A 22,494-nucleotide genomic window follows, 5' to 3' on the forward strand; every position below is an offset into this window, starting at 1 on the left:
TATCATATTAGCTGTCACAATCAGCTATCGATTCCTGAAAATGACTGTAATGTTTCGCCATTGTTGTCAAGTAAAAATACTTGTCATTATCCACTTTTTCAACTCAAAATTCCTAGGTATTTTCCATTGAAAAATGAAAAACTAAAGCTGCCGTACTCTCAATTAATCTATTCCCTGTTGTGCCATTATTATTTTCGGGGAGTGCAATGTACAAAATGGTCGGAAATATGAATTGGGGAATGCACTGTATATAACGACTTGCGTGATGTCAGGCAAGATATCAATGCGATTTTGGGGTACAAAATTTTACGATTTGTATCCTCTGACAGAAACCCTGAAAAAGTCCTGGGTAAGTCTATGTGTGTATGTCTAGGTAAGTCTGTGTGTGTTATGTGCAGACTGGTGGAACTATATATCCAATACTTACTCATCTTCGTTATTCTCCTCGTCTGATGAAGCGGAAAACCATTCCGGTTGCCATGGCAACATTTCCACATCTTCATCTTCACTAGCCTCATCATCTGAACTGCACAAACCTTATTAAAATAAACGTAAACAACTTCATATTAAAGCAAACGGACTGTTTAATAAGAGCAATCAGGCTTTTTGCCAGAAAACAAACAAATAATAAAGAAGAAATAAAAACAAACCAGACCATACAGGGCTAGCTCTGGGTGAGCAAAACAATTAGCCAAATTGTCCATTAAACTTAAAAAAGTGCAGACATAGTTATTTTCTAAAAAAAAAAAAATTATTACATGAAATTATTTCGTCAAATTAAAATAAAATTCGCCAACTGCTTTCAAAATTCGCAATTGGCGAATTTGGCAAGTGCCAGAGCTAGTCCTGCCATAAGTGGTTTGAAATTGGATACTACATTTCACATATTTTGACAGCAGTTTTATTACTATCACCTTTCAGCCATTACGTCATATAATCTTACGCGCATTACATGATGTAATATAAGTGACGTCATAGCATAACGGCGTTCTTTTCCCAGCCAAATGTTTACAGTACAAAATAATACAACAGTATTTGCATTTGAAAATAATTATTTTTATATATTACTAAAGCCGCTGCTTATGAAAATATACCATTTCATGTTTACGAAACAAACGAGTCCACTGGTTTTTGTAAATCTTTGTAGATCGTATAACGTATGTGTAATCTGACTCAAGAATGGAAACATTATATGAATGGAAGTGAAGTTCCGGCCATAGCAAGCAACCAACCAAACGTCGTGATTTTTAAGCCAGCCAATCAGTGACTGTAGAAGCAATCTGCACACTGTGCAGAGATCGAAAAAATATTACCCTGTATATTTGAGCCCATATGGGTAATAAAATATTATCCATACATTTTTGTACATTAATATTTTCTTTATTTTAATGGAAATACATTAATCTATGTGCTTATAATTTCTGACGTCTTGGAATTTTTTGATGTGGCTTACAGGTTACAATCTGAGTTTTTACTACAAAAATAGTAACATGAGAACAAAATTTGCTAAATTTGTACACGGTTACAATGTAATAGTTCTCCTGTGAGATTATTAGATTGCGTATTATAGATATTGAAACTTAATAAAGTTGATCCGGTCAAAATTAACATTTATCGACCAGCAGTATGTTATTTCTTTATTATTTACGATTGAATAATGGGGCCATGCAAGAATTACTGTATATTGCCATGTATTAGCCGACTCCATGTATAAGCCGACCTTAGTTTGACCCTAAATATCAAGTACAAAATTATCAGCCTCGTGTATAAGCCTTAGTCGTATTTCGTCCAGTTGTACATTGTATTGATTTCAATTATACTGTCAACAAATAGACATGTGCTTTTCTTTTTCATTATATTTTCTTCCCCTTTAATAATTGTTATCACAATGCCAACGTCTTCCATGCTGTGCAAAACTAATTTAGCACCGATAAATCATAAGAAAATAAACGATTCAACCTTAACAACATTTATTGTATACATAGCAATGAAATATATAGATCTACAGAAACCATAAGTCATATCCTGTGAAAAGTCGTATTTTCACTTTATTTTAGCTACAGTGAAAATATAGAAGTCGTATTTACTTTTTTGTAAAAGTGCATGATTAAATTATCTCCCTTTGTCTCTGTTCTTCGTATAAATTAAATTTGATTATTACCAATGCATCTGATCGTATTTGAAAAATAAAAAATGTAATTTAAACAGCTGTACCTATAAAAACGGGATACAAAGTGCAATTACGATAAAATATATAAAATAAATTGAATACGAAACTAAATAATGATGACACAATGTAGTGTCATCGAGTAAGTGTAAGAATTTAACGGCGTTCGACTCGTTTTGTTTTTGTGGGAGTTTTTAGAGGATCGCTTTGTCAGGTATGTTTGCACCGCAGTATTGTTAAATAAATGTTAATAACGATAAATTTTAATCAAATTTCTTTTTAAAAGTCTATGGTAAAGTAAATTTTCTGGCAAAGTTCTATAGGAAGAAATATATCACGACGTTACGTGTTTTCGATAGGATAAGTGAAAGATATTACCAAAGAGCGAAAGATATTGTCAAAAATTAGGAAATATGTATATATAATAAATAGACCATTTCATGTTGTTTTTCCGAATACAATTTTTATGTCAACGAGTGATGTGTGAAAACCATATTTTCAGTCATTGCTTCGCAATTCGTGAAAATATGGTTTTTACACATCATTCGTTGACATAAAAATCGTATTCCAAAACCCCCATGAAATAGCTTCTATATCATTGCACATGCATAAGTAATTCGATTATTCACTGGACAGCAAATAAAAAAACTCATTAAGGCATGTTTAATCCCCGTTTTCTTACACACAGAAAGAAATGATTCTGTGGTCCATAGCTGTTTACACAAAATTGTGTGATTCAATCAAATAAGAGCTTACAAAATTATATAGACAGAGGTGTCAAACAAAGATGGCAGAACACGTTTTTACCATTGAAATGACAATAAAACAAGTAATTTTTATTATTATTCATCAAACTATTAATGCATTAAAGAAAAAAACCTACATAATACTGCATGATGGGGTGTTTTATTTATACTGTGCACAAATTATTGTTACATAGGCTGTGAAAGGCTGTAAGGGTCTGATCAAAATTTGTAAGTCAAGGTCAGGAGTGTTTTCGATCAGAATTTTATGAATCAATTTGTTGCCTCCGTGTATAAGCCGACTTCTTTTGGAAAGTATTTCTAGACTTCAAAAGTCGGCTAATACACGGTACGCAACGTGCACTCGGGAGATTATGGGATGAGTTTGACCCTTACCCCTCTCTATCAGTCTCTAAGACTAACCCTAAACCTAACCTTAAAGCTAACACAAACCACTGAAAGGGGGTATGGGTCGAACTCATGCCAAAACGTAATCTCACAATCATCATGACATTGAATCGATTGACAGGGACATGAGGGCGGGGAATGTTGACAAGCGTTATGCAATATATTTGCAGGAGTGGGGATGGTCTCAGAGTCACAAAACATTACACAAGGGAAAGGGGTATTAAAACTGCAAGATATTGCGTTACGTATTGTTAAATGGACACAAGATAAACAAAGGACTATTCAACATTAGCGTAATGCAATATCAGACATTTGATTTTACCCCAACTTTTAACTACCCCCTCCCATAATGAATTTGCAATAACATAAGGGTGCACCGATGTAAATATATTTTTAAAATTGTCGTGGGAGACAAATACTTAAGGTCGAGCCCTGCAAACACTCCATCTTTAATAAACTTATTGATGTCAAACTTGTACTAAATATTAGGAATACCAATATACCAATGAAAAAGACAGTGAGAAACTTGTTAAAATAAATAAAACAATTGTTTTTATATAGTTTTTAATGCTTTATATCTTGAAGATATATATAAAATTCATGGGAACACTAATTTGATCAGTGTATTCATATTATTCTTGAAAATCTCTTTTTGGTATTTGAAACAGGTTTTCCCCCCCCCCCCAATTGACCAAAAAGGGACCCTTAAAAATTGATACACAGTGTTCTCCAACCCCAACAAGCGGCTTGTACACCCGCCAAGCTGAGAATTTGCACTGCCAAGCTGAAGATTTTCGCAGACGGGTCCGACAAGCTGATAAAAAAAATGACGCCAAGTCGAAAATCAATCCGCTATGACGAAAAAAACTTCTGTCAGTTCTATTCACCTATCGGTATATTTAGCATGTACTTGGAAAGAAAGAAAGAAGTGTTTTATTTAACGACGCACTCAACACATTTTATTTACGGTTATATGGCGTCAGACATATGGTTAAGGACCACACAGATTTTGAGAGGAAACCCGCTGTCGCCACTACATGGGCTACTCTTCCGATTGGCAGCAAGGGATCTTTTATTTGCGCTTCCCACAGGCAGGATAGCACAAACCATGGCCTTTGTTGAACCAGTTATGGATCACTGGTCGGTGCAAGTGGTTTACACCTACCCATTGAGCCTTGCGGAGCACTCACTCAGGGTTTGGAGTCGGTATCTGGATTAAAAATCCCATGCCTCGACTGGGATCCGAACCCAGTACCTACCAGCCTGTAGACCGATGGCCTGCCACGACGCCAGTCCTGTACTTGGACTTGGACTTGGAGTATATATAATAATATTCTAATTCAACACATTTGTAAGAACGAATCTGATTGGATCCCTGCTAAATATTTCAGGTGGTAAAATCACCGATATACCGGTCGCAAATTTTCTGGCAGAAATAAGTCGTAGGTTAAGTGAGGAACAGGGTTGTTTTGTAATGACATCATAAAGACAATTTCTGTAGCGTTCATATTACGTACAGAAGTCGTTAAATACTGAGAAGTTTTTATGTCAGAAATGAACATATTATTTTTTATTAGTCGTTGAGAGCAGATTAAATATGTCAAATTACACATCTATGTTCGAGCCGCTAACTGTCCGACCACCCATCGTCTGTTAATGGGCTACCTAATGACCAAAAAATTGGTGTTTCTGGTTGCATCCCCCAAAAAATTAGGGTAGGTAGATAGGGTTTTTTTTGTTTCTTTTTAAATTGAATACTATAATAATAATAATAATAATAAAAATAATAATAATTATTATTATTATTTATCATCATTATCGTTATCGTTATTGTTATTGTCGTCGTCGTCATAGTAGTAGTAGTATTGGTATGCACTGTTGGTGTATTTCCTTAAATTAATGAGACAAATAAGTCGTAGGGACGGTAGGTCGACCGGAAACACACCTCTTTTTTTTTTTGGCCTTATAGGCTTATTCTTACTACAAATGTGACAATTTCCTATTTAAAATCAACCAGTAAACAGTTTAATTAGAATAGGGATAACCCTACTGTCTTTTCCGATTTGCTAACACGTCGCCAATAAAACTAAATTTGCGACAGTAAAACCACTGATATACGTCCGCAAACACAGTAGGGTTATCTCCTAAATAACGTTAGAAAATTTATTGCATGAAGTTAGACATCAAAGGACCTATTGAAGAAACCAAAGGACCTACTGAAGAAAGCTCGGGCTTCATGTCTGAATGCTCGTAGTGTATTGTTTGTACTGCAAATAGCGTCGTGCACCCTCCTTTACTCCAAGGCCTATACGATCCCTGGTTTGTTTCGTCAGCATGCAGTTTACCGCGATATGACGTCACGACCACTCCCTATAAAATCCTGCACAGACTGGCGCATTGCGTCCTGATCATTTATACCGACGTAATATTTAATCATGGCAGGGAAGAAAGATTTGTCCGCTTTCGGATTTATCCGTAGGCCTACATGTACCAACGATAATGCTTCAAGGCCCCTCCCTAATACCGGCACTAAACGACCTTCGTCAGAAGACCCCCCAGTCAGCAAACATCGGACAACATTTTCAAATGCCTACCGTATTAAGTACCCCTGGATAGATTATAAATGCTGTGATGAAGGTATGTAGCCTAGGCCCTATTTAAAATATTTTTATTTCGAATTCGATACCAAAAGTAATTTATTGATTTTATAACATAGATATTAATCGCCGATTTAACCGATTTCTGTGATGGTTCTACCCTTCATGTGAAATTTGACCAGTGTTCTCCAACCCCAGTAAGCGGCTTGTACACCCGACAAGCTGAGAATTTGCGCCGCCAAGCTGAAAATTTTCGCAGACGGGTCCGCCAAGCTGATAAAAAAATTCCGCCAAGTCGAAAATCAGTCCGCTATGATGAAAAAAACTTCCGTCAGTTCTATTCACCTATCGCTATATTTAGCCTGTACTTGGACTTGGGAGTATATAATAATAATATTGTAATTCAACACATTTGTAAGAACGAATCTGATTGGATCCCTGCTGAAAATTTCAGGTGGTAAAATCACTGATATACCGGTCGCAAAATGTCCACGTGTCGAACAAAATTAAAACCGGGCCTCCCCAATATCCAGCAGTGATGTCATGTCATGTCATAGGGTTTTACGTGCACATTCAGAACAAGCTGTTGTAGCGCACGCCTGTCGTGGACACAAGAGCCGGCCTTGGCCGGCTCCTCCATCCATGACAGGAAACAGCAGTGATAAAGCGGGAGTCGTTAATACAAGCGGCACATCTCAGCGGTGCAACGTAGATTGCCTCTCAACAGCTTGGCTACTCTAATCCAATCAGGAAGCGGTAATTTTTTACAGACAGCCGCCCGTCACTTCATCATTGGCAATTTGCATATTATGATTTTTAGTAAATCTTAGTCCTTGCGAGTAATCGACATGGGTCCGGGCAAATTTCATGCAGAGGAATTGTCTATTGCTGGCTGTTGGCATGTTGAAAACCATAAATCGAGAATAAAAGACGGCAAAATACTATCCCCAGATGCCAGAAAATCGCATCTATATGAGCTTTTATTTTTAAAAATTTCCGGGTGAGATTAGCCCACTGGCCGCACACATTTAGGCCTATGATCATCTAGGCCCTACTACTTCAGCGTGACCGGTGCCGGTGCGGCAGATCATGAGATAGATTATGGTTAACTTTATTTAAATCAACTATTAAATGCCAGAAAAAAAACACCTTTTGTGACTTAAAGTGCTGTGCCAGACTATACACTAAAATTTCAAATTCCACAATTAAATGCTTTCTTAATTCATTGCAATAATATTTTACACCGATATGTAAATCAATAATTACGAAAATGCCCCATAAAAGTATTAAAACATCACTCCCGTAGAACACTGCCGGAAACGACCGAGTAAAATTCTCGGTAAAAACATTTTGCCTGTAAATAGCCGTGACGTCACGAAGGGAACGCGCTTCACAGAAACCTACCACGAGATGGGATCGACAGCGATTGCCAAGCTCAATGATCATGCGATTCTTCTTTCGATGATGAATAGTGTAGTAATGACGACTGGACTAATATTTGTGCAACACAACAAATAATGCCTTATCAGTTTGAACCTGGAACATCTTTATTATTGTTTTGTTCTTTAGCTTTTCGTGCGAATTATTTTGCTACACTGTATGTTCTAATACTTGTGATGTAGTAGAAAAGACGATAAATAACTCTTGAATTCTACAAGTCAAGTGGACCCGATATCGGTAATTTTAAGAAATAAACAAAAACGACTTTTAGTCCGTCCCATCCCTCTATGAAGATGTTTTTTTGTGTGAATAATTTCAGTTTAGTTTGACGTAAAAAAAAGAGTAAAAGTGTTTTGGAAATAACAAAACAATACTATTTTTTGTGTGCAGTTGTGAAAACAGTCTGCTCAGAAATACATAACTTATTTTAATTTTAAGAAATAAACAAAAACGACTTTTAGTCCGTCCCATCCATCTATGAAGATGTTTTTTTTTTGTGAATAATTTCAGTTTAGTTTTGACGTAAAAAAAAAAAGAAGAGTAAAAGTGTTTTGGAAATAAAAAAACAATACTATTTTTTGTGTGCAGTTGTGAAAACAGTCTGCTCAGAAATAAATAACGTATAGCACATTCCATAGTATGAAAAAAGGTTTTCTCTGTGGGAAGGTATAGTAAAATTAATTTAATGTATTTATAGTCTGTTTTACAGGGAATGCCTTTTTTCATACTATGGAATTTACAAGTCATTTATTTCTGATCCGATTATTTTCTAAGATGCATACAAAATTGGCTTCTTTTTTTTACCAAAAAACCCAAAAATTTTGTAGGATGGGATGGACTAGGCTATAGATACTTACTTGTCAGGAGCCTATTTCACTAAACATCGTAAGTTACGTTTTGTACGTAAACGTAAATCTACGATTCTTATTACTATTATAGTTCAACAAATATAGTTAGAAGAGCACATATTTCATTTTCTTTTGTCTTTAAAATACTCCAGCTTCCGTAATGATGTAATTTTCTACGTGAAATTGATGCCAAACAAGTGTAAACGCACGGCCGGCATAACTGCTAGTAGCAGACGTAACTTACGATGTTTCGTGAAATGGGGCCCTGTACTTTATTGTTTTAATGTTCTCGAACTGTAAAGAAAAATCTCACAAATGAACGAGATGCAAACGACAACAAATCGGATCTCGATGATTGCACGAACCGTGCATGAGAAAATAAACTGACCGGAGTTGAAAGCATAATGCAATTTGGGACATTGACGATATGCACCCCAAGGTCATTTCGGTGTGGATGGCGTCGGCTTGTTGTCATTTGTTTTGTGTCGCAGAAAAATTGTTGGTACGGCATCTTTTTTTAAAAGCCATAACACATGGTATTCCTATATCTCGCTTAAGCCGACAACGAATCGAAACTTAAGTGTCTTCTGTCGCAACGGTCTCCGGCATTCTTCCTGTCCAGTATTTCCACATTGTTTTAATCAAATTCACACACAGCTTTCTCACAGCAACATTACTAGGAAATGCGTGAAGACTAAATTTATCGGCTTTTGTATTGCTACAGCCGCCAACAACACTCCGTTTAACCATAATAAACACAAAAGAAGCAATGAACAATGGCGCCGACTATCGAAAGGGGTTCCCTTCGTGACGTCACGGATCAAATCTTATGGAAATTCCTGAAACGAATTCAGCTGGTTCTGTTTTTCAGGGGAATATTTTTAAATGGAAAATATACCGGTATATAATTTGTTTACATTTTTTTTTTTTTTTTCTAATCATATTAAATAATATGTTGATTGATATAGCTCAATACATCATACATCTGGAACAGCACTTTAAGATTTACAAAATTTTCCGGTGCGAGAGGGGACGAACCCCTCACGAGCTTACCCCCTCCCCCCTCGTGGACTTCGGCCACTCGTTTGTGTAAGGCCTCACATGTCCGCCAACCTGGTCGCATAAAAGTTGGAGAACACTGAATTTGACGTAGGTCTAGTTTAATAAAGCCCAGCCCACAAAGTACCACGTGCAGCATGAGCATTTTGGCGTGTGGCCACTGACCTGCCGACCTTTCTCGCTGCATCCAATCTGATGCGGTTGTCAATGGAGGTGGGGCCACACTGAATTTAAAAATGAGTTCCGTATAATGGTGAATTGTGGGCATGTACATAAAAAATGACATTCATCCTCATTTCTTTTATTTTGACGTCGGCCGATAGATGCACTTTCATCACGGAAACACTGGCGGGCATGGCGGATGGTTGAACCGCTACTAAAATTAACTTTATAAGCCAGAGGTCAGGTTATCTTTTACCAAAGTAAGCTCCGCTTGCATATTTATGCTCAAATGCCATTCATCATTGGGTTTTCTTGATTGATGTTTAGATTTTTAAAGCCTACAGAACTGTTATCAAAATCGAGAATAATATTTTATGCAATGAAAGACGGCAAAATACTATCCCCAGATGCCAGGAAATCTCATCTATATGAGCTTTTATTTTCAAACTTTTCCGGGTGAGATTAGCCCACTGACCGCACACATTTAGGCCTATGATCATCTAGGCCCTACTACTTCAGCGTGACCGGTGCCGGTGCGGCAGATCATGAGATAGATTATGGTTTAACTTTATTTAAATCAACTATTAAATGCCAGAAAAAAAGCACCTTTTGTGACTTAAGATTTACAAAATTTTCTGGTGCGAGCTCACACCCCCTCATGGACTTCGTCCACTCGTTTGTGAGGCCCAAGGCCTCACATGTCTGCCAACCTGGTCGCATAAAAGTTGGAGAACACTGGATACACGTACCAAGATATTTTTAACTAGATATGGGTAATAACCTGTGACAAGTACAGATTACATTTATCAGTGATCAAAATAAGCACTTGTCCATTTGTCCCGACAACTGAAAATCTATTCGGATAAGCAAAATGTGTCTTGGTGATTATCCAGTGGATTAAGTAAAAACGTTCAGTGCAGTTTCATTTTGAGAAATCACAAACATCATCCTGGTACTTGAATAAAACGCAAGTAAAAATATTGACGGAGAAATAAATTTCAAGATGTATTTGTCCAGTGGACTAGTAAAAAATTCTGCTTATTTCTATCACTGTTTATCAACTTCAAATAAATTTTAAACTTCTACTCACCGTGATTGATTAAATATCGATTCTGAAGTTTCCTCTTCGCATAGAAAGAATAGTAGTTCACAGCCGACTCGGATTTTAAACACGTCCTTGCATCTTTTGCACTGAAAATATTTTTCAACCGCTGAGGCCGTGTTAATAATACTGTTATTTTAGGAGATGCTGTAGAAACTGGTAAAGATATCTGGGGTGCTACGTATGGTGGTGGCGGGGGTAACTGTGGCAACGGCTGTTCTACAACTGGATCCGGTGGAGGTAATACACTGGGAGTTGACAGCTGCGGAGGAGAGGTGGAAACCTTTTTCACGGCAGCAGGTACGGGGGCAGAGACGGTAGGAGCAGTAATGGGTGGCAGGGGTGTCTGGGACGATGACAAGGGTACTGTCCCCGGGTAAGGTGGCGGCAGAATGTGAGACGACAGAAGTCTTTGTGATATTGATGAGTGATTGAACGTCTGTTGAAAGCCCGTAATATTTTTAACACTCTCACGAGAAGCAGCACCATCAAAAGGCGAGTTCACCACTGCTGAACTCGGGACAACCGTTCTTTGGCTTGAGATGCTAGGGGGAGAAGGCCCCGCCACTGTGGATCCGCAGGGCAGACCAGTCACTGGGCCCGGCAGCACAGCCGCGTGACCTGCCACCCCCGATGCCTGCGTGGACCCTTCCAACAACGGACTCGGCTGCATGACGCCGGGACTCATGTCCCGCTGGTCGGGACTCGGCATCGACGCAGGACTCACAGACGCGTTTGAGCCGGACTCCTGAGATTTGCGCAACTTGTCTTTGATTTTGTTCTGAGCTATTTTCGTCTGCAGTTTGTTCATTGTCCGAGAACTTCTTATTCTGCCTTTTTCTTTCACAACACGAGGTTCAATTTTTGGTCTGATTTTCTCCAGCTTTTCCGCCAGCTCTGGATAGAGTCTTGCAATGGATGATGTGCCACCCTGAGTGGGTTTCGACTGCAACACGGGAGAATTTAATGCCTCATTCAGAGGCAGACCACCGACAGTTTGGTTGTTAACCAGCGGAGTGTCTTTGACAGGATCTGGGAAGGCGTAAGGGTCGTCTGGGTCATCCAGTGAGATTTCCTTGTTCCGCAGCATTTCACTCTTAAGCTTGGTCATGTTGTTTTTTGATTTCATTCGATCACGGAAGGGCAGGCGATTATCTAGAACTGTGTTCGTTTCTTTTTCTTTCTTTGGTTTCCTTTCCTTTCTTGGCAACATGCCAAGCACCTGCATGTGATTGTTGCAGTACCTGTAAATTATAAAAAGTAATAATTGGTAAAAAAAAATATTGGCAAATGCATGTTTCATCAAGATCTTCCCAAGAAATGAAGTGTCTAGTAAATGTGAGCTACATGTAGCGAGGTAATATAGAGGCTAGATTGGTAACTAAATGCCAAACACCACGGCTAGCTCTGGCACTCGCCAAATTCGCCAGTTGCGAATTTCAAAACCAATTGGCAAATTTAAATTTTTAATTAGGCGAAATAATTTTATGTAATAATTGATATTTTGTTACAATATTTCTGGGTTTCTACAAGTTTTGAAGTTTTAATACATAAACTGGCGAAATTTTCTGACCCAGAGCTAGCCCTGGAACACATTTATTTGTGAAAGCACAAAAATAATCCCTTGAAGTGTACTTGTTACCACCAATTTAAAGGAAGGAAATGTTTTATTTAACGATGCACTCAACACATTTTTATTTACAGCTACTCTTTTCGATTAACATCAAGGGATCTTTTATATACACTATCCCACAGACAGGATGGCACATACCACAGCTTTTCATACACCAGTCGTGCTGCACTGGCTGGTACGAGAAAACCCCCAAATGGGCCCACCGACTGAGATCAACCCCAGACTTACCACGCATCAAGTGAGAGCTTTACCACTGCACTACACCCTGCACTCGGTATAGTTATAAAAACACTACACAATTTCTAAATGACACACGTACCGTCTCTCCTCGTGCTTAGGAATGGCCTGCGTGCACATTTGATTGCTGGATTTGGCAACGTACGCACATCTTCGGAACGGAGCCGTTGGGTCCTCCAGTATGTGGCGCACGCAGAAACCAAATCCATTTAGTCGCCTTTGATTGCACTGTTTTGAGCTAAACGAACATAGGGGCTTGTTGTCGACGACCGAATAATGTATGTTCTTGCCTTCGTACATGTCATGAGCAAGCTGACACATCGGTTAGTCGGCATGAAGGCTTCGGTGGCAACCTCCTGAAAGTAAAATTCATTAATTAAAATGGCGATCAGTACATATATTTTTTTATCATTATTATAATTTAACCAGGCTGCTAAGTTAGCACGATTTAGTGCTTCCACGACTCCTATATTACAGGTTGAAAAGCATAACATTTCCACTTGACAACAATAGCAGAACATCATAATAATTTAGAAAAATTGTTAGCAGATTTTAACAGCTACATGTAATTTAAAAACAAATTTGACCGTTACATACTGAGAGTGAGACATGAATTAGTTATATTATTTAAAGAAAAAGAAAAAAAGAAAAGTGGTCAGCAATACACAGTTAAGTCAGTAATTAGGAATGGCTGGATAAAATTATTATGAGTAATCCCCAAAGGTAACTCAGCCACTTGCCAAATTTGTCAAGTGCAAATTTTATTTTAATTTGGTGAAAACATTGCATGTAATAATTCCTATTCGTTGGAAAAATAACTGTGGGTTTTTCATTTATAATAAATGAGATAATTTGGCGAGAGGTTTTGCTCACCTAAAGCTAGCTATGAAGCCCGACTTTACGAATATCAGGGGTTCTAGATTCTGGTAGCCACATTGCCATGGTTAGTGATATTCAGTGTTGAGCTAGTAAATAACTAATATAACTAGTCTGACGACTAGTGGAAATAAAATCTTGTCAAATGCTGCATTAAGTCTATTCTGTAAATATGAATATCCTGCCCCATCTTCCCACCCCCAATTTAAGGGTTTTTAATATCTATCTCCCTCTTTAGGTGACATATCTGATTATTTCTATTAGTAAAATTGTATATATTTAAAGTAGGTCTAGTGAATTTTTAATCATGGCTAATAAATTTAAAAAATCACTGATCCAGTAGCTAGTGGATTTTGTATAAAATTCTAGAAGCCCTGTATATATCTATAGCTGATTTAATCAGACATTTTTCTGAAATTACTGTGGAGTATTTTTCAAATAAGCACTTTATTAACAAAAATATGGGGTAAAATCTGACTATCAGGGAACATTTTAATCATGTACCCGGAATTCCAGAATTGATGACAATCTGTAGGTGGAAGTGAAACTGTAATACAATATTTGCTAATAAAGTGGGGGGTTAATGATTTTTGGTGTGTGTGTGGGGGGGGGGGGGGGGGGGGAGGTAATGCAATTGCTGTACTAGGTAAAGTAACATTATTTACACTGATGAACATATTTAGAATGTTTTACTGGAAAAACATAAAGTAGACCTATGACTAACAAGAAGTAAATAAGGTCTTCCACTTTTACTACTGAATACTATTGTTATGACTTATGTATCTCTTTGGTTGTTGTTATTTTGCAAAGATGTGAAATGTGGCATTTTTTGTGCTGTTTAAATAATTTTTATGAAAATAGTGTTTTCGCATGCTTTAAATTATCGTTTTGAAAAGGTTGTTTGCACGCTTATAAAATTAAAATATCAGAAAATATATTTCTATTGGGTTAGTCACCCTGTATTCGAAATAAATATTGTATTATGCGAGCCTCTAATACATTATTTTTATTCCTAATATATGATATTGATGATACTGGAAAACACATGGGTAATAATCTCGATCTTTATCATATAATCTCAAGCTTAATATGCAAAATTAATTCCAGTCAGCAATATAAGTAAATTGTAATTTTTGTAAGTTTATGTAAAAGAAAAGAAATAAATTATTTCGCAAATTTGTTTAATATTGCCTACAAACTCAGGATAATCAAAGTTATATTTCCATATTGTCATTATAATACACATCAGAGGTTCTAATTTTCACACTATTCCAAGCCCTCCATTCATTGCAAATTGTTAATTTCCTGCAGGTCACATTTATTTCCTTACAAGGACATAATATTTTTCACCTGCTACATTAAAAATATAATAATAATAATAACAGGCCATTTTATTTGTATTATTTCAAGCCATCGGTGGTTACATTTGAATTGTTAAATAATTGTCAACAAATTTGAAATGTCACTCATTGTCAAGAAAAAAATACTGATAATGAGACAGAAATTGAGACAGTTTAGTATTATATTAATAAAACAAATTATTACTCTAATAAAATGCTACATGCCGAAGAAATTAATACAATTCTATGATAGATAATGTCAATTTTATAAACAATTTTGAAATGTCAATATTGTCACTGACAGTGCCGTAATTACGGCTTACGTTTCATGTTATTATCGGAAATAAAAGCTTCTAAATGTTGTATTTTTGTATTAATATTGAATAAAGGAACATATCTACCACAATAGTATTGTCTTTTGTATTTTAGTTCCGATATATTGTCAAAATATTAACCAGGAAATTATTTATAAAACTTGCGCAAGCGAGCACCTGCTGTAACGTCATTTTCCGGAGAACCCGTTCGTGTACGATAAAAATAGGCCGCGTATCATTTCGGACAGTTATGTGGACCCAGGAAACGTGGCTTACCTTCCCCTTTTTGATAAAACATTTCTTTGATCCGATTTTAAAATATATAATTCACATTGCAAATGGCTGACACAATATGGCCGACTCTACGACAGCGTGTGAAGTATGCGATTATTTATTAACCACTGAACAAAGCCCATCGCTATAGGAGATATGCGGTTCTCGACATTTCCTATATGACTTCGTACTCCCATATTGGATTGCAATTGACATGATTTCAGTTATTTGAGTTTATTTGGGTATAAAAGACCACAAAATGTGCATTATATCGCAATAAATTACTTTAAAGAAGGTATAAAGTGTGTCAAACATGGACGCGGAGTTATCTCTAACATCCCTCCGCCAGAAAAATGAAAATTCCTCTCCCGCCATAGAAATTTACCATCTGACAATTATCGTCACTTACGGCCATTTTGTGAAAAGTATTCATAAAAATGGAAGCCTACAATTAAATTTGTACAACCCATCATTCATTAAAAGAAAAATAAGTAGTTGATGTAACTGCAAGTAGTGCCGGTGAAAGCCAACCAGCCCTTGAGCTAGAGACCGCAGACCCCACTACAACACACGCTATGGTCTGGTCTATTTTTAGTATCATAGCCATCATTTGACAGGCTTCAAAAAACGTTTATTTTCTCTATATCTTAGGTTACAAATCACCACCCAAAATTTATGCTTATATACATTAGATATCATAGATTAGCATCATGCCATAAATGTTGAAACATAGGCATAAATAACTTTTTTTTCATTCAATTAAAATTACTGAAACTAGGACACAAGTAGATTCTGTAACAATCCAAGCACAACTCGCAATCCAGCGATTTTATTGGATGACCTATAACGGGACCGTGGATCTAAGCATTATTATTGGTCGAATTGCGTGGGATATTTGGCGGGGAATAGTGTCAATGTAGTGTTTGTTAACCTACATATAGAGACATTTGGGCAACCATAGAAACGTAAAAGACAATAATATTCCTTTTGACTTTTATAATTGCTTTTGTTTTCTTCTTCTTCTTCTTGTTTTTTGGGGGGTTTTCTATTTACCTTTTCTTATTATTATTTTAGAATATGCATTTAGAAACATTCCCTGAAAACTAACTTCGATTTGAGCTATTAATTTCAGATCAAACTATTGTCCATAAAACCCCAAAGTTGTCAACTCCATTAGCGGCTCCAGAAAATCCATTCAAGGGGACCCTAATGGCATGTGGGCGAAGTGATTCCTCGGATTATCCAATGTTAAAAAGGAAAAATAAATAAAATAATATAACTCACAAAATGTAGATCCGCCGCTGAACTCCAAAATTAAATATTTTAAAAATTGAATATTCAGGCGCGGATCCAGGGGAGGGTGTTCGGGGAGGGGGAGAGTACAGACAATACATTTAGATGGTTTAAAGGGATATTCCTGAGTTTGCTGCATTGTAAGATGTTTCCGACTAATAAAATATTTCTACGATTAAACTTACATATTAAATATATTTTCTTGTTTAGAATATTAGTGTCTGTATATTCAATTTGTTTCTGGTCATCTTAATATTTATAAGAAGCCCAAATTGGATTTTGTCTTCAAATAATTTCGTACGTACGAATTATTTTTATATATTTTTTTAGAAATAGGATGAAATTGAACCTAGTACAAATATTATAATGATCAGAAACACGTTTAATATACAGCCACTAATATTTTATGCAGAAAAATATATTTGATATGTAATTACAATTGTTAAAAAGTCTCTGATAGTCGATAACACCTTACAAAATGCAGCAAACTCAGGAATATCGCTTTAATAGTTTTAACTCAGGTTGTGTTTGTGGGAAAGATTGTAGGTGCACTGGCGTAGGAAGCGGGGGGGGGGGGGGGGGCATGTAAGTAATTAATTAAAAGATAGGTGTAAGGCCGCTACACCGACTTCTTTCTTACTAACCACTAACAGTTAGCCATTAACTCACTGTCCTGGCCAAACAGTCCAGATAGCTGAGATGTGTACGGGCTATCATTTTTAATTTTGTAGAGGGATGGGGGCAGGTTTTGCTCGAATTAAGCCAAAAAGCCCTAATCTGGATAACAAGAATTTTATTCATATTAGCATTAGACTTACTGCAAACGAATCACTACGCATTTTTACGTAGATTACAATTTATATTTATGAGTAGAATACTGTGAATATACAGTAAAATGGTTTTAGGCCAGCTGATTATACTCTAATATCTCCATCGGTTTTTGGAAAATTTGTGGATTTGCTCCAGCACTAGGGGGTAGTTGTCGCCCCCCCCCCCCCCCCGTGTTGTACGCTTATGTGTGTGGCCAGAACATCGTGTTTGAACCTTAATTGGATATAAGCGCAACAATAAGTATAGACAGGAAAGAAAGATATTTGCCTACCACAGTTTAATATTATAATAAAACAGTCCAACATTGAATTGCTGTAGGCAAACGTTTTGACTGATAAAACCGTTCACCCTTTTCTTTATTGTTCTTTTGTTTCTCTTGTTACAATTTAAAGCGGCAGTATCCGGAATATTTTTATTATTTAAGCATATAGAACAGAAAATCCAATTACGTTTGGTACATATATGACGCCGCACTCCGCATTGGTTTCACTACGCTGGCTTATCCAGGTCAAAAACAAAGCCAGTACTTCGAAAGTGGGACACTTTTGACGGGCTCCTACCGATCGCGGTTTTCATTGGCTTATCACAAGTATGGAATTCCCCAACAAGAGATCACGTGAGATTTCGCAATTTTTGAACAAATTTAACTGTCTTGATTGAGGGGTCGTCTCATATCTCCAAAACATATTTATATCCATAGAGGTATGGTACAACGCCTTTCCAGGGGTCGGTGGGTGGGGGATTTGACTTTTGACAGTGGCCAGCTGTTGGCATACGCGTTACATGCAAGGGGTGTTACTAATTACGTAACGCTCTAGGGGTAGAAGAAGAGGGTACTGTGTTCGATTTACGTAACATTTTTCAAGACTCTATGTTATTTTTATTCATTACTTAGACCTAAAAAGGTGTTTTTTTGGAAATGCGCGGTCAGTCTAGGATCGATCCCCATCGGCGGGTATATAAAATACCATGGTATGTGATATCCTGTCTGTAGGATGGTACATATAAACGATCCCTTGCTAAAAACAAATGTAGCGGATTTCCAAGGCGTGTGTGCAGGGATTTCAGCGTTGTTGGGGTTATAGACTGTGTTGAGCGAAGTTTTTATGGGTCCATGCTCCCCTAGAAAATACATTTCAATTTGTTTTAAGCATGGGCAAGTAAGGGTTTCGACCTCCAATACCCTCCCCCTGCACATACACCCGATTCCTCTCTAAGATTATATGTAAAAATTACCAAATGTTAGACATCCAACAGCAGATGGAAGGAAGGATAGGATATGTTTTATTTAACGACACACTCAGCACATTTTATTTACGGTTGTATGGCGTCGGATGATTATTAAATCAATATGCTCTAACTTTGATGTCGTTAAACACACACACCCTAACTTTACCCTTTCCAAACGAAAGAATATTTATTTGAATTTGTCAATTTTAACACGTAAAATTAAGAAGTGAAAACGTTCATTGTCTACTTTAGTATATTTTATTTTTAAAATATATACATGATTAATGTGTTACTAGTATACAAACTAAACTTTGAAAGTTCTACTAAGACTTTATAAAATATTAATTATGAAATAGGAAGGTACGATTGTCGATAATACGTTGTCAAGATCAAACCGGTTTTAACGAAAGACTCTAGTACCGTATCTTCAACCGAACGTTCTTCGTACAGCGCAAGATTTTTCTTTTAATTTTTTGAGACGAACCCTACAATTTGAAATCGACAAACGCACGCTGACAACAGGCTGTCGTTTGTGCTTTGCCGAGCTATGGCGGCACAGGCGACGAATCGAGCGTATACTTTTGACGACCTCCGTTCATAGGGAACACACACGAATTAAAAAAAAATGCATTTGAGCTTGTATTTTATATTTGTACATGATGTTATAATATGGTAACCAGAGATTGTAACTTTAAATACAAAATTTATATTTAAACAGGTTAAACATGTAATACTGTTACTTCTTGTATTTTTCTCATCACTAAATGCACTACTTCTTGTATTTTCCTGAGTTTTCTCAACACTAAATGACTACTTCTTTTACATTTCTGAGTTTTCTCAACACTAAATGCACTACTTCTTGTACATTTCTGAGTTTTCTCAACACGAAATGCACTACTTCTTTGACATTTCTGAGTTTTTTCAACACTAAATGCACTACTTCTTTTATATTTCTGAGTTTTTTCAACACTAAATGCACTACTTCGTTTTACACTTCTGAGTTTTCTCAACACTAAATACACTACTTCTTGTACATTTCTGAGTTTTCTCAACACTAAATGCACTACTTCTTGTACATTTCTGTTTTTTCTCAACACTAAATGCACTACTTCGTTTTATCAACACTAAATGCACTACTTCGTGTTACACTTCTGAGTTTTATCAACACTTTTTTCTAAATGCACTACTTCTTGTATTTTCCTGAGTTTTCTCCACACTAAATGCACTACTTCTTTTATATTTCTGAGTTTTCTCCACACTAAATGCACTACTGCTTGTACATTTCTGTGTTTTCTCAATACTTCTTGTATTTTTCTCAACACAAAATGGAATAATTCTGCCAGCATCCTTAAACTCGTCAAATAAAACTATTCTTACATAATAAACATATCATAACCATTCCTTGCTCCAAGAAAATGTTCTGTTTCAGTGGCGTAGGAAGGTGCCAAAAAGTGTGTGTGTGGTGTGGGGGGGGGAGGGGGGGGGGCAGGTGCAATTGATATAGTTTCGGGGCGGGATTCATCTGTCGGTTGATTGCTTGCCTAAGCTAAGGTGCTTGGGTCTTAGGATCGAACCACCTCGGTGGATCCATTCATCTGATTGGGTTTGTTCTCTTTACAACCAGTGCACCACAACTGGTCAAAGGCCGTAGTATGTGCTTTCCTATCTGTGGAAAAGTGCATATAAAAGATCCTCTGCTACTAATGGCAAAAGGTAGCGGATTTCCTCTGATGACCAAGTAAAGGTAGATAACTATATTGGTATCTGTGTGTGTGTGTGGGGGGGGGGGGGGGGGGGGGAGAGCCATAGCCCAGTGGTAAAGCGCTCGCTTGATGCGCGGTCGGTTTGGGATCAATCCCTGTCGGTGGGCCCATTTGCCTATTTCTCGTTTCAGTCACAGCACCACGACTGGTATACCAAAGACTGTGGTATGTGCTATCCTGTCTGTGGGATGGTGCATATAAAAGATCATTTGATACTAACTGAAACGTAACATAGCCGATGATTAATATATGTAGCCATTTTAAAACGTTTTCGCAAATAAGATAATTTTATAAATTACAAATAATTTTTAATTTTTTGTGATTAGAATTAGAACACATATCTATAACCAATGCATTTCTGGTATCTCAGTGACGATTTTAATCTAAAATATTTTCAGATGTGTACGCGTAGGAACGTATTACTTCTTCCAACAGCCAAACAAACTTTGAAATAGTTCGACCAAAGATCATTCCAAATGTATTTATTCAGCAAACGCTTTATATTTAAAACATGTTAGGGTGCGATATAAGCGTTTATTTTTATTTTTTTTAAACCTAGGAAAACTCTCAGGAAGTGTGTTTATTTTGTTAGGGAGAACATGTATGCTGATAACTAAGGCTAGCTCCTTTACGGAAAATTCTAGTTGTTATTCCTTCCGCGAACCCATTCTCTGATGAGGTTTTTCCATCCCAACCAGTATATATACGACTGATATATACATACATACATATATGTATATATCAAAGGCAGTGGTTTATGTCATGTCATCGGCAAATTGCATATAAATCAATGGAAAAATGCAACGGGTTTCTCTAAGACTGTGTGTTAACCCGATGATTAATTAATCAATGTGATCTAGTGATGCCGTTATACAAATTTCGTTCTTAGGGTATTCAATTTATGGAAGGTAGACTTAAAATAGAAAAAAAAAGGTTTTTCTTAACGACGCACGCACTCCATTCATACATTTTAATTTTATTTACGGTGATAGAAATAGAAAAAAGCCGATCAAAATTACAAATGTCCACACGAGACAGAAAACGATTGTACTTAGAATAAAGGATTAGATGTGAAGGTGGACAGCAAAAGACTTTATTTACACCCCAATGCGAACCTAGGCTGTTATTTATTGTTATTACACACCAGTGTAAGATATTGCTCAAGTCATAACAATCACTGAATATCTAACTAAAGTAGTGTCGGAAATAGAATAAAACTGATTCCATTCATCGGTCAAACTATTACTACGAACTTCAAATATTTTTTTACGATACGAACATTTACGGAATTAAAAATCAAAATATATGTACAAATGTTTAAAAATGTTTTTATTTTATTATTTTGACTGGGGTTTTTTGGAACTATTCTTTGGTGGATACTGTTGGGTGTGCACCGGTAACGGCGCGTATGAATATATTGTTATGGCTGGTAGAGCTTGTTAGTTGTTACAGCAGCGACAACGTAAATATACTTTTAAAATCGTTAAAGATTGACAATGGGTAATAAAGAGAATAACCAACTCACTACGAGGAGAGGCTCGGGTTTACAACATTAATTCACTCGGGACAGATAATCCGTAATTCCTCGTAGCTCGTTAGTTATTCTCTAAATATATACAGAGAGAGAGAGAGAGAGAGAGAGAGAGAGAGAGAGAGAGAGAGAGAGAGAGAGAGAGAGAGAGAGAGAGAGAGAGAGAGAGAGAGAGAGAGATTATCAATACGCACACTATTCAATATAATGTGCGTACATGAACGCTCCTGTCGTAAGTTGGGAGTGGGGAAAAATTACAACACAAAGGTCGAGTTGGCAAACTCTGTCGTGGCAGCTGATAGTATGATCCTAGCATTAGTTACAAACGTTTCTGTACCAATCTGATTAAAATTAGTGTAGTAGTGTTGGCAGTTGGTATAAGGTGCTCCTACTGGCAGTAGCTAGAGGGAATTTCCCTATTAGCTCAGTTGGTAGAGCACTGAACTCTCACACTGAGATTCTGTGGTTCGAATCCCCTCAGTGGAGGTTGATTTTTATCTGTTACATTAGCTCTACTGGTTAATAACTGCTATCTGTAGACCAGCAGAGTTGATTTCAGTCAGACTGTTTCTGGACTGAACCAGATTCAAGTTACCACAGAATTATAAAACAAGGTTTTCGGGGCGGGACGTAGCCCAGTGCCAGTG

At 36.9% G+C, this 22,494-nt stretch overlaps 1 protein-coding gene across 1 annotated transcript in view; it reads right to left on the bottom strand.

The window, feature by feature from the left end:
* LOC121385271 (INO80 complex subunit D-like) overlaps positions 1-15,431 on the bottom strand; it is a 29,990-nt gene extending 14,559 nt beyond the window's left edge. The window contains exons 1-4 of the mRNA XM_041515876.1: positions 15,203-15,431; positions 12,479-12,752; positions 10,515-11,770; positions 428-536 (exon numbers count right to left, since the gene is read on the bottom strand). Coding sequence (XP_041371810.1) covers positions 428-536; positions 10,515-11,770; positions 12,479-12,717 — 1,604 coding nt within the window. The 5' untranslated portion in view covers positions 12,718-12,752; positions 15,203-15,431. The remainder of the gene's footprint in view (positions 1-427; positions 537-10,514; positions 11,771-12,478; positions 12,753-15,202) is intronic.
* Between the last annotated feature and the right edge of the window lie 7,063 nt (positions 15,432-22,494).

This window comes from Gigantopelta aegis, chromosome 11 (genome assembly GCF_016097555.1).
Source record: "Gigantopelta aegis isolate Gae_Host chromosome 11, Gae_host_genome, whole genome shotgun sequence".
Lineage (NCBI taxonomy): Eukaryota > Metazoa > Mollusca > Gastropoda > Neomphalida > Peltospiridae > Gigantopelta > Gigantopelta aegis.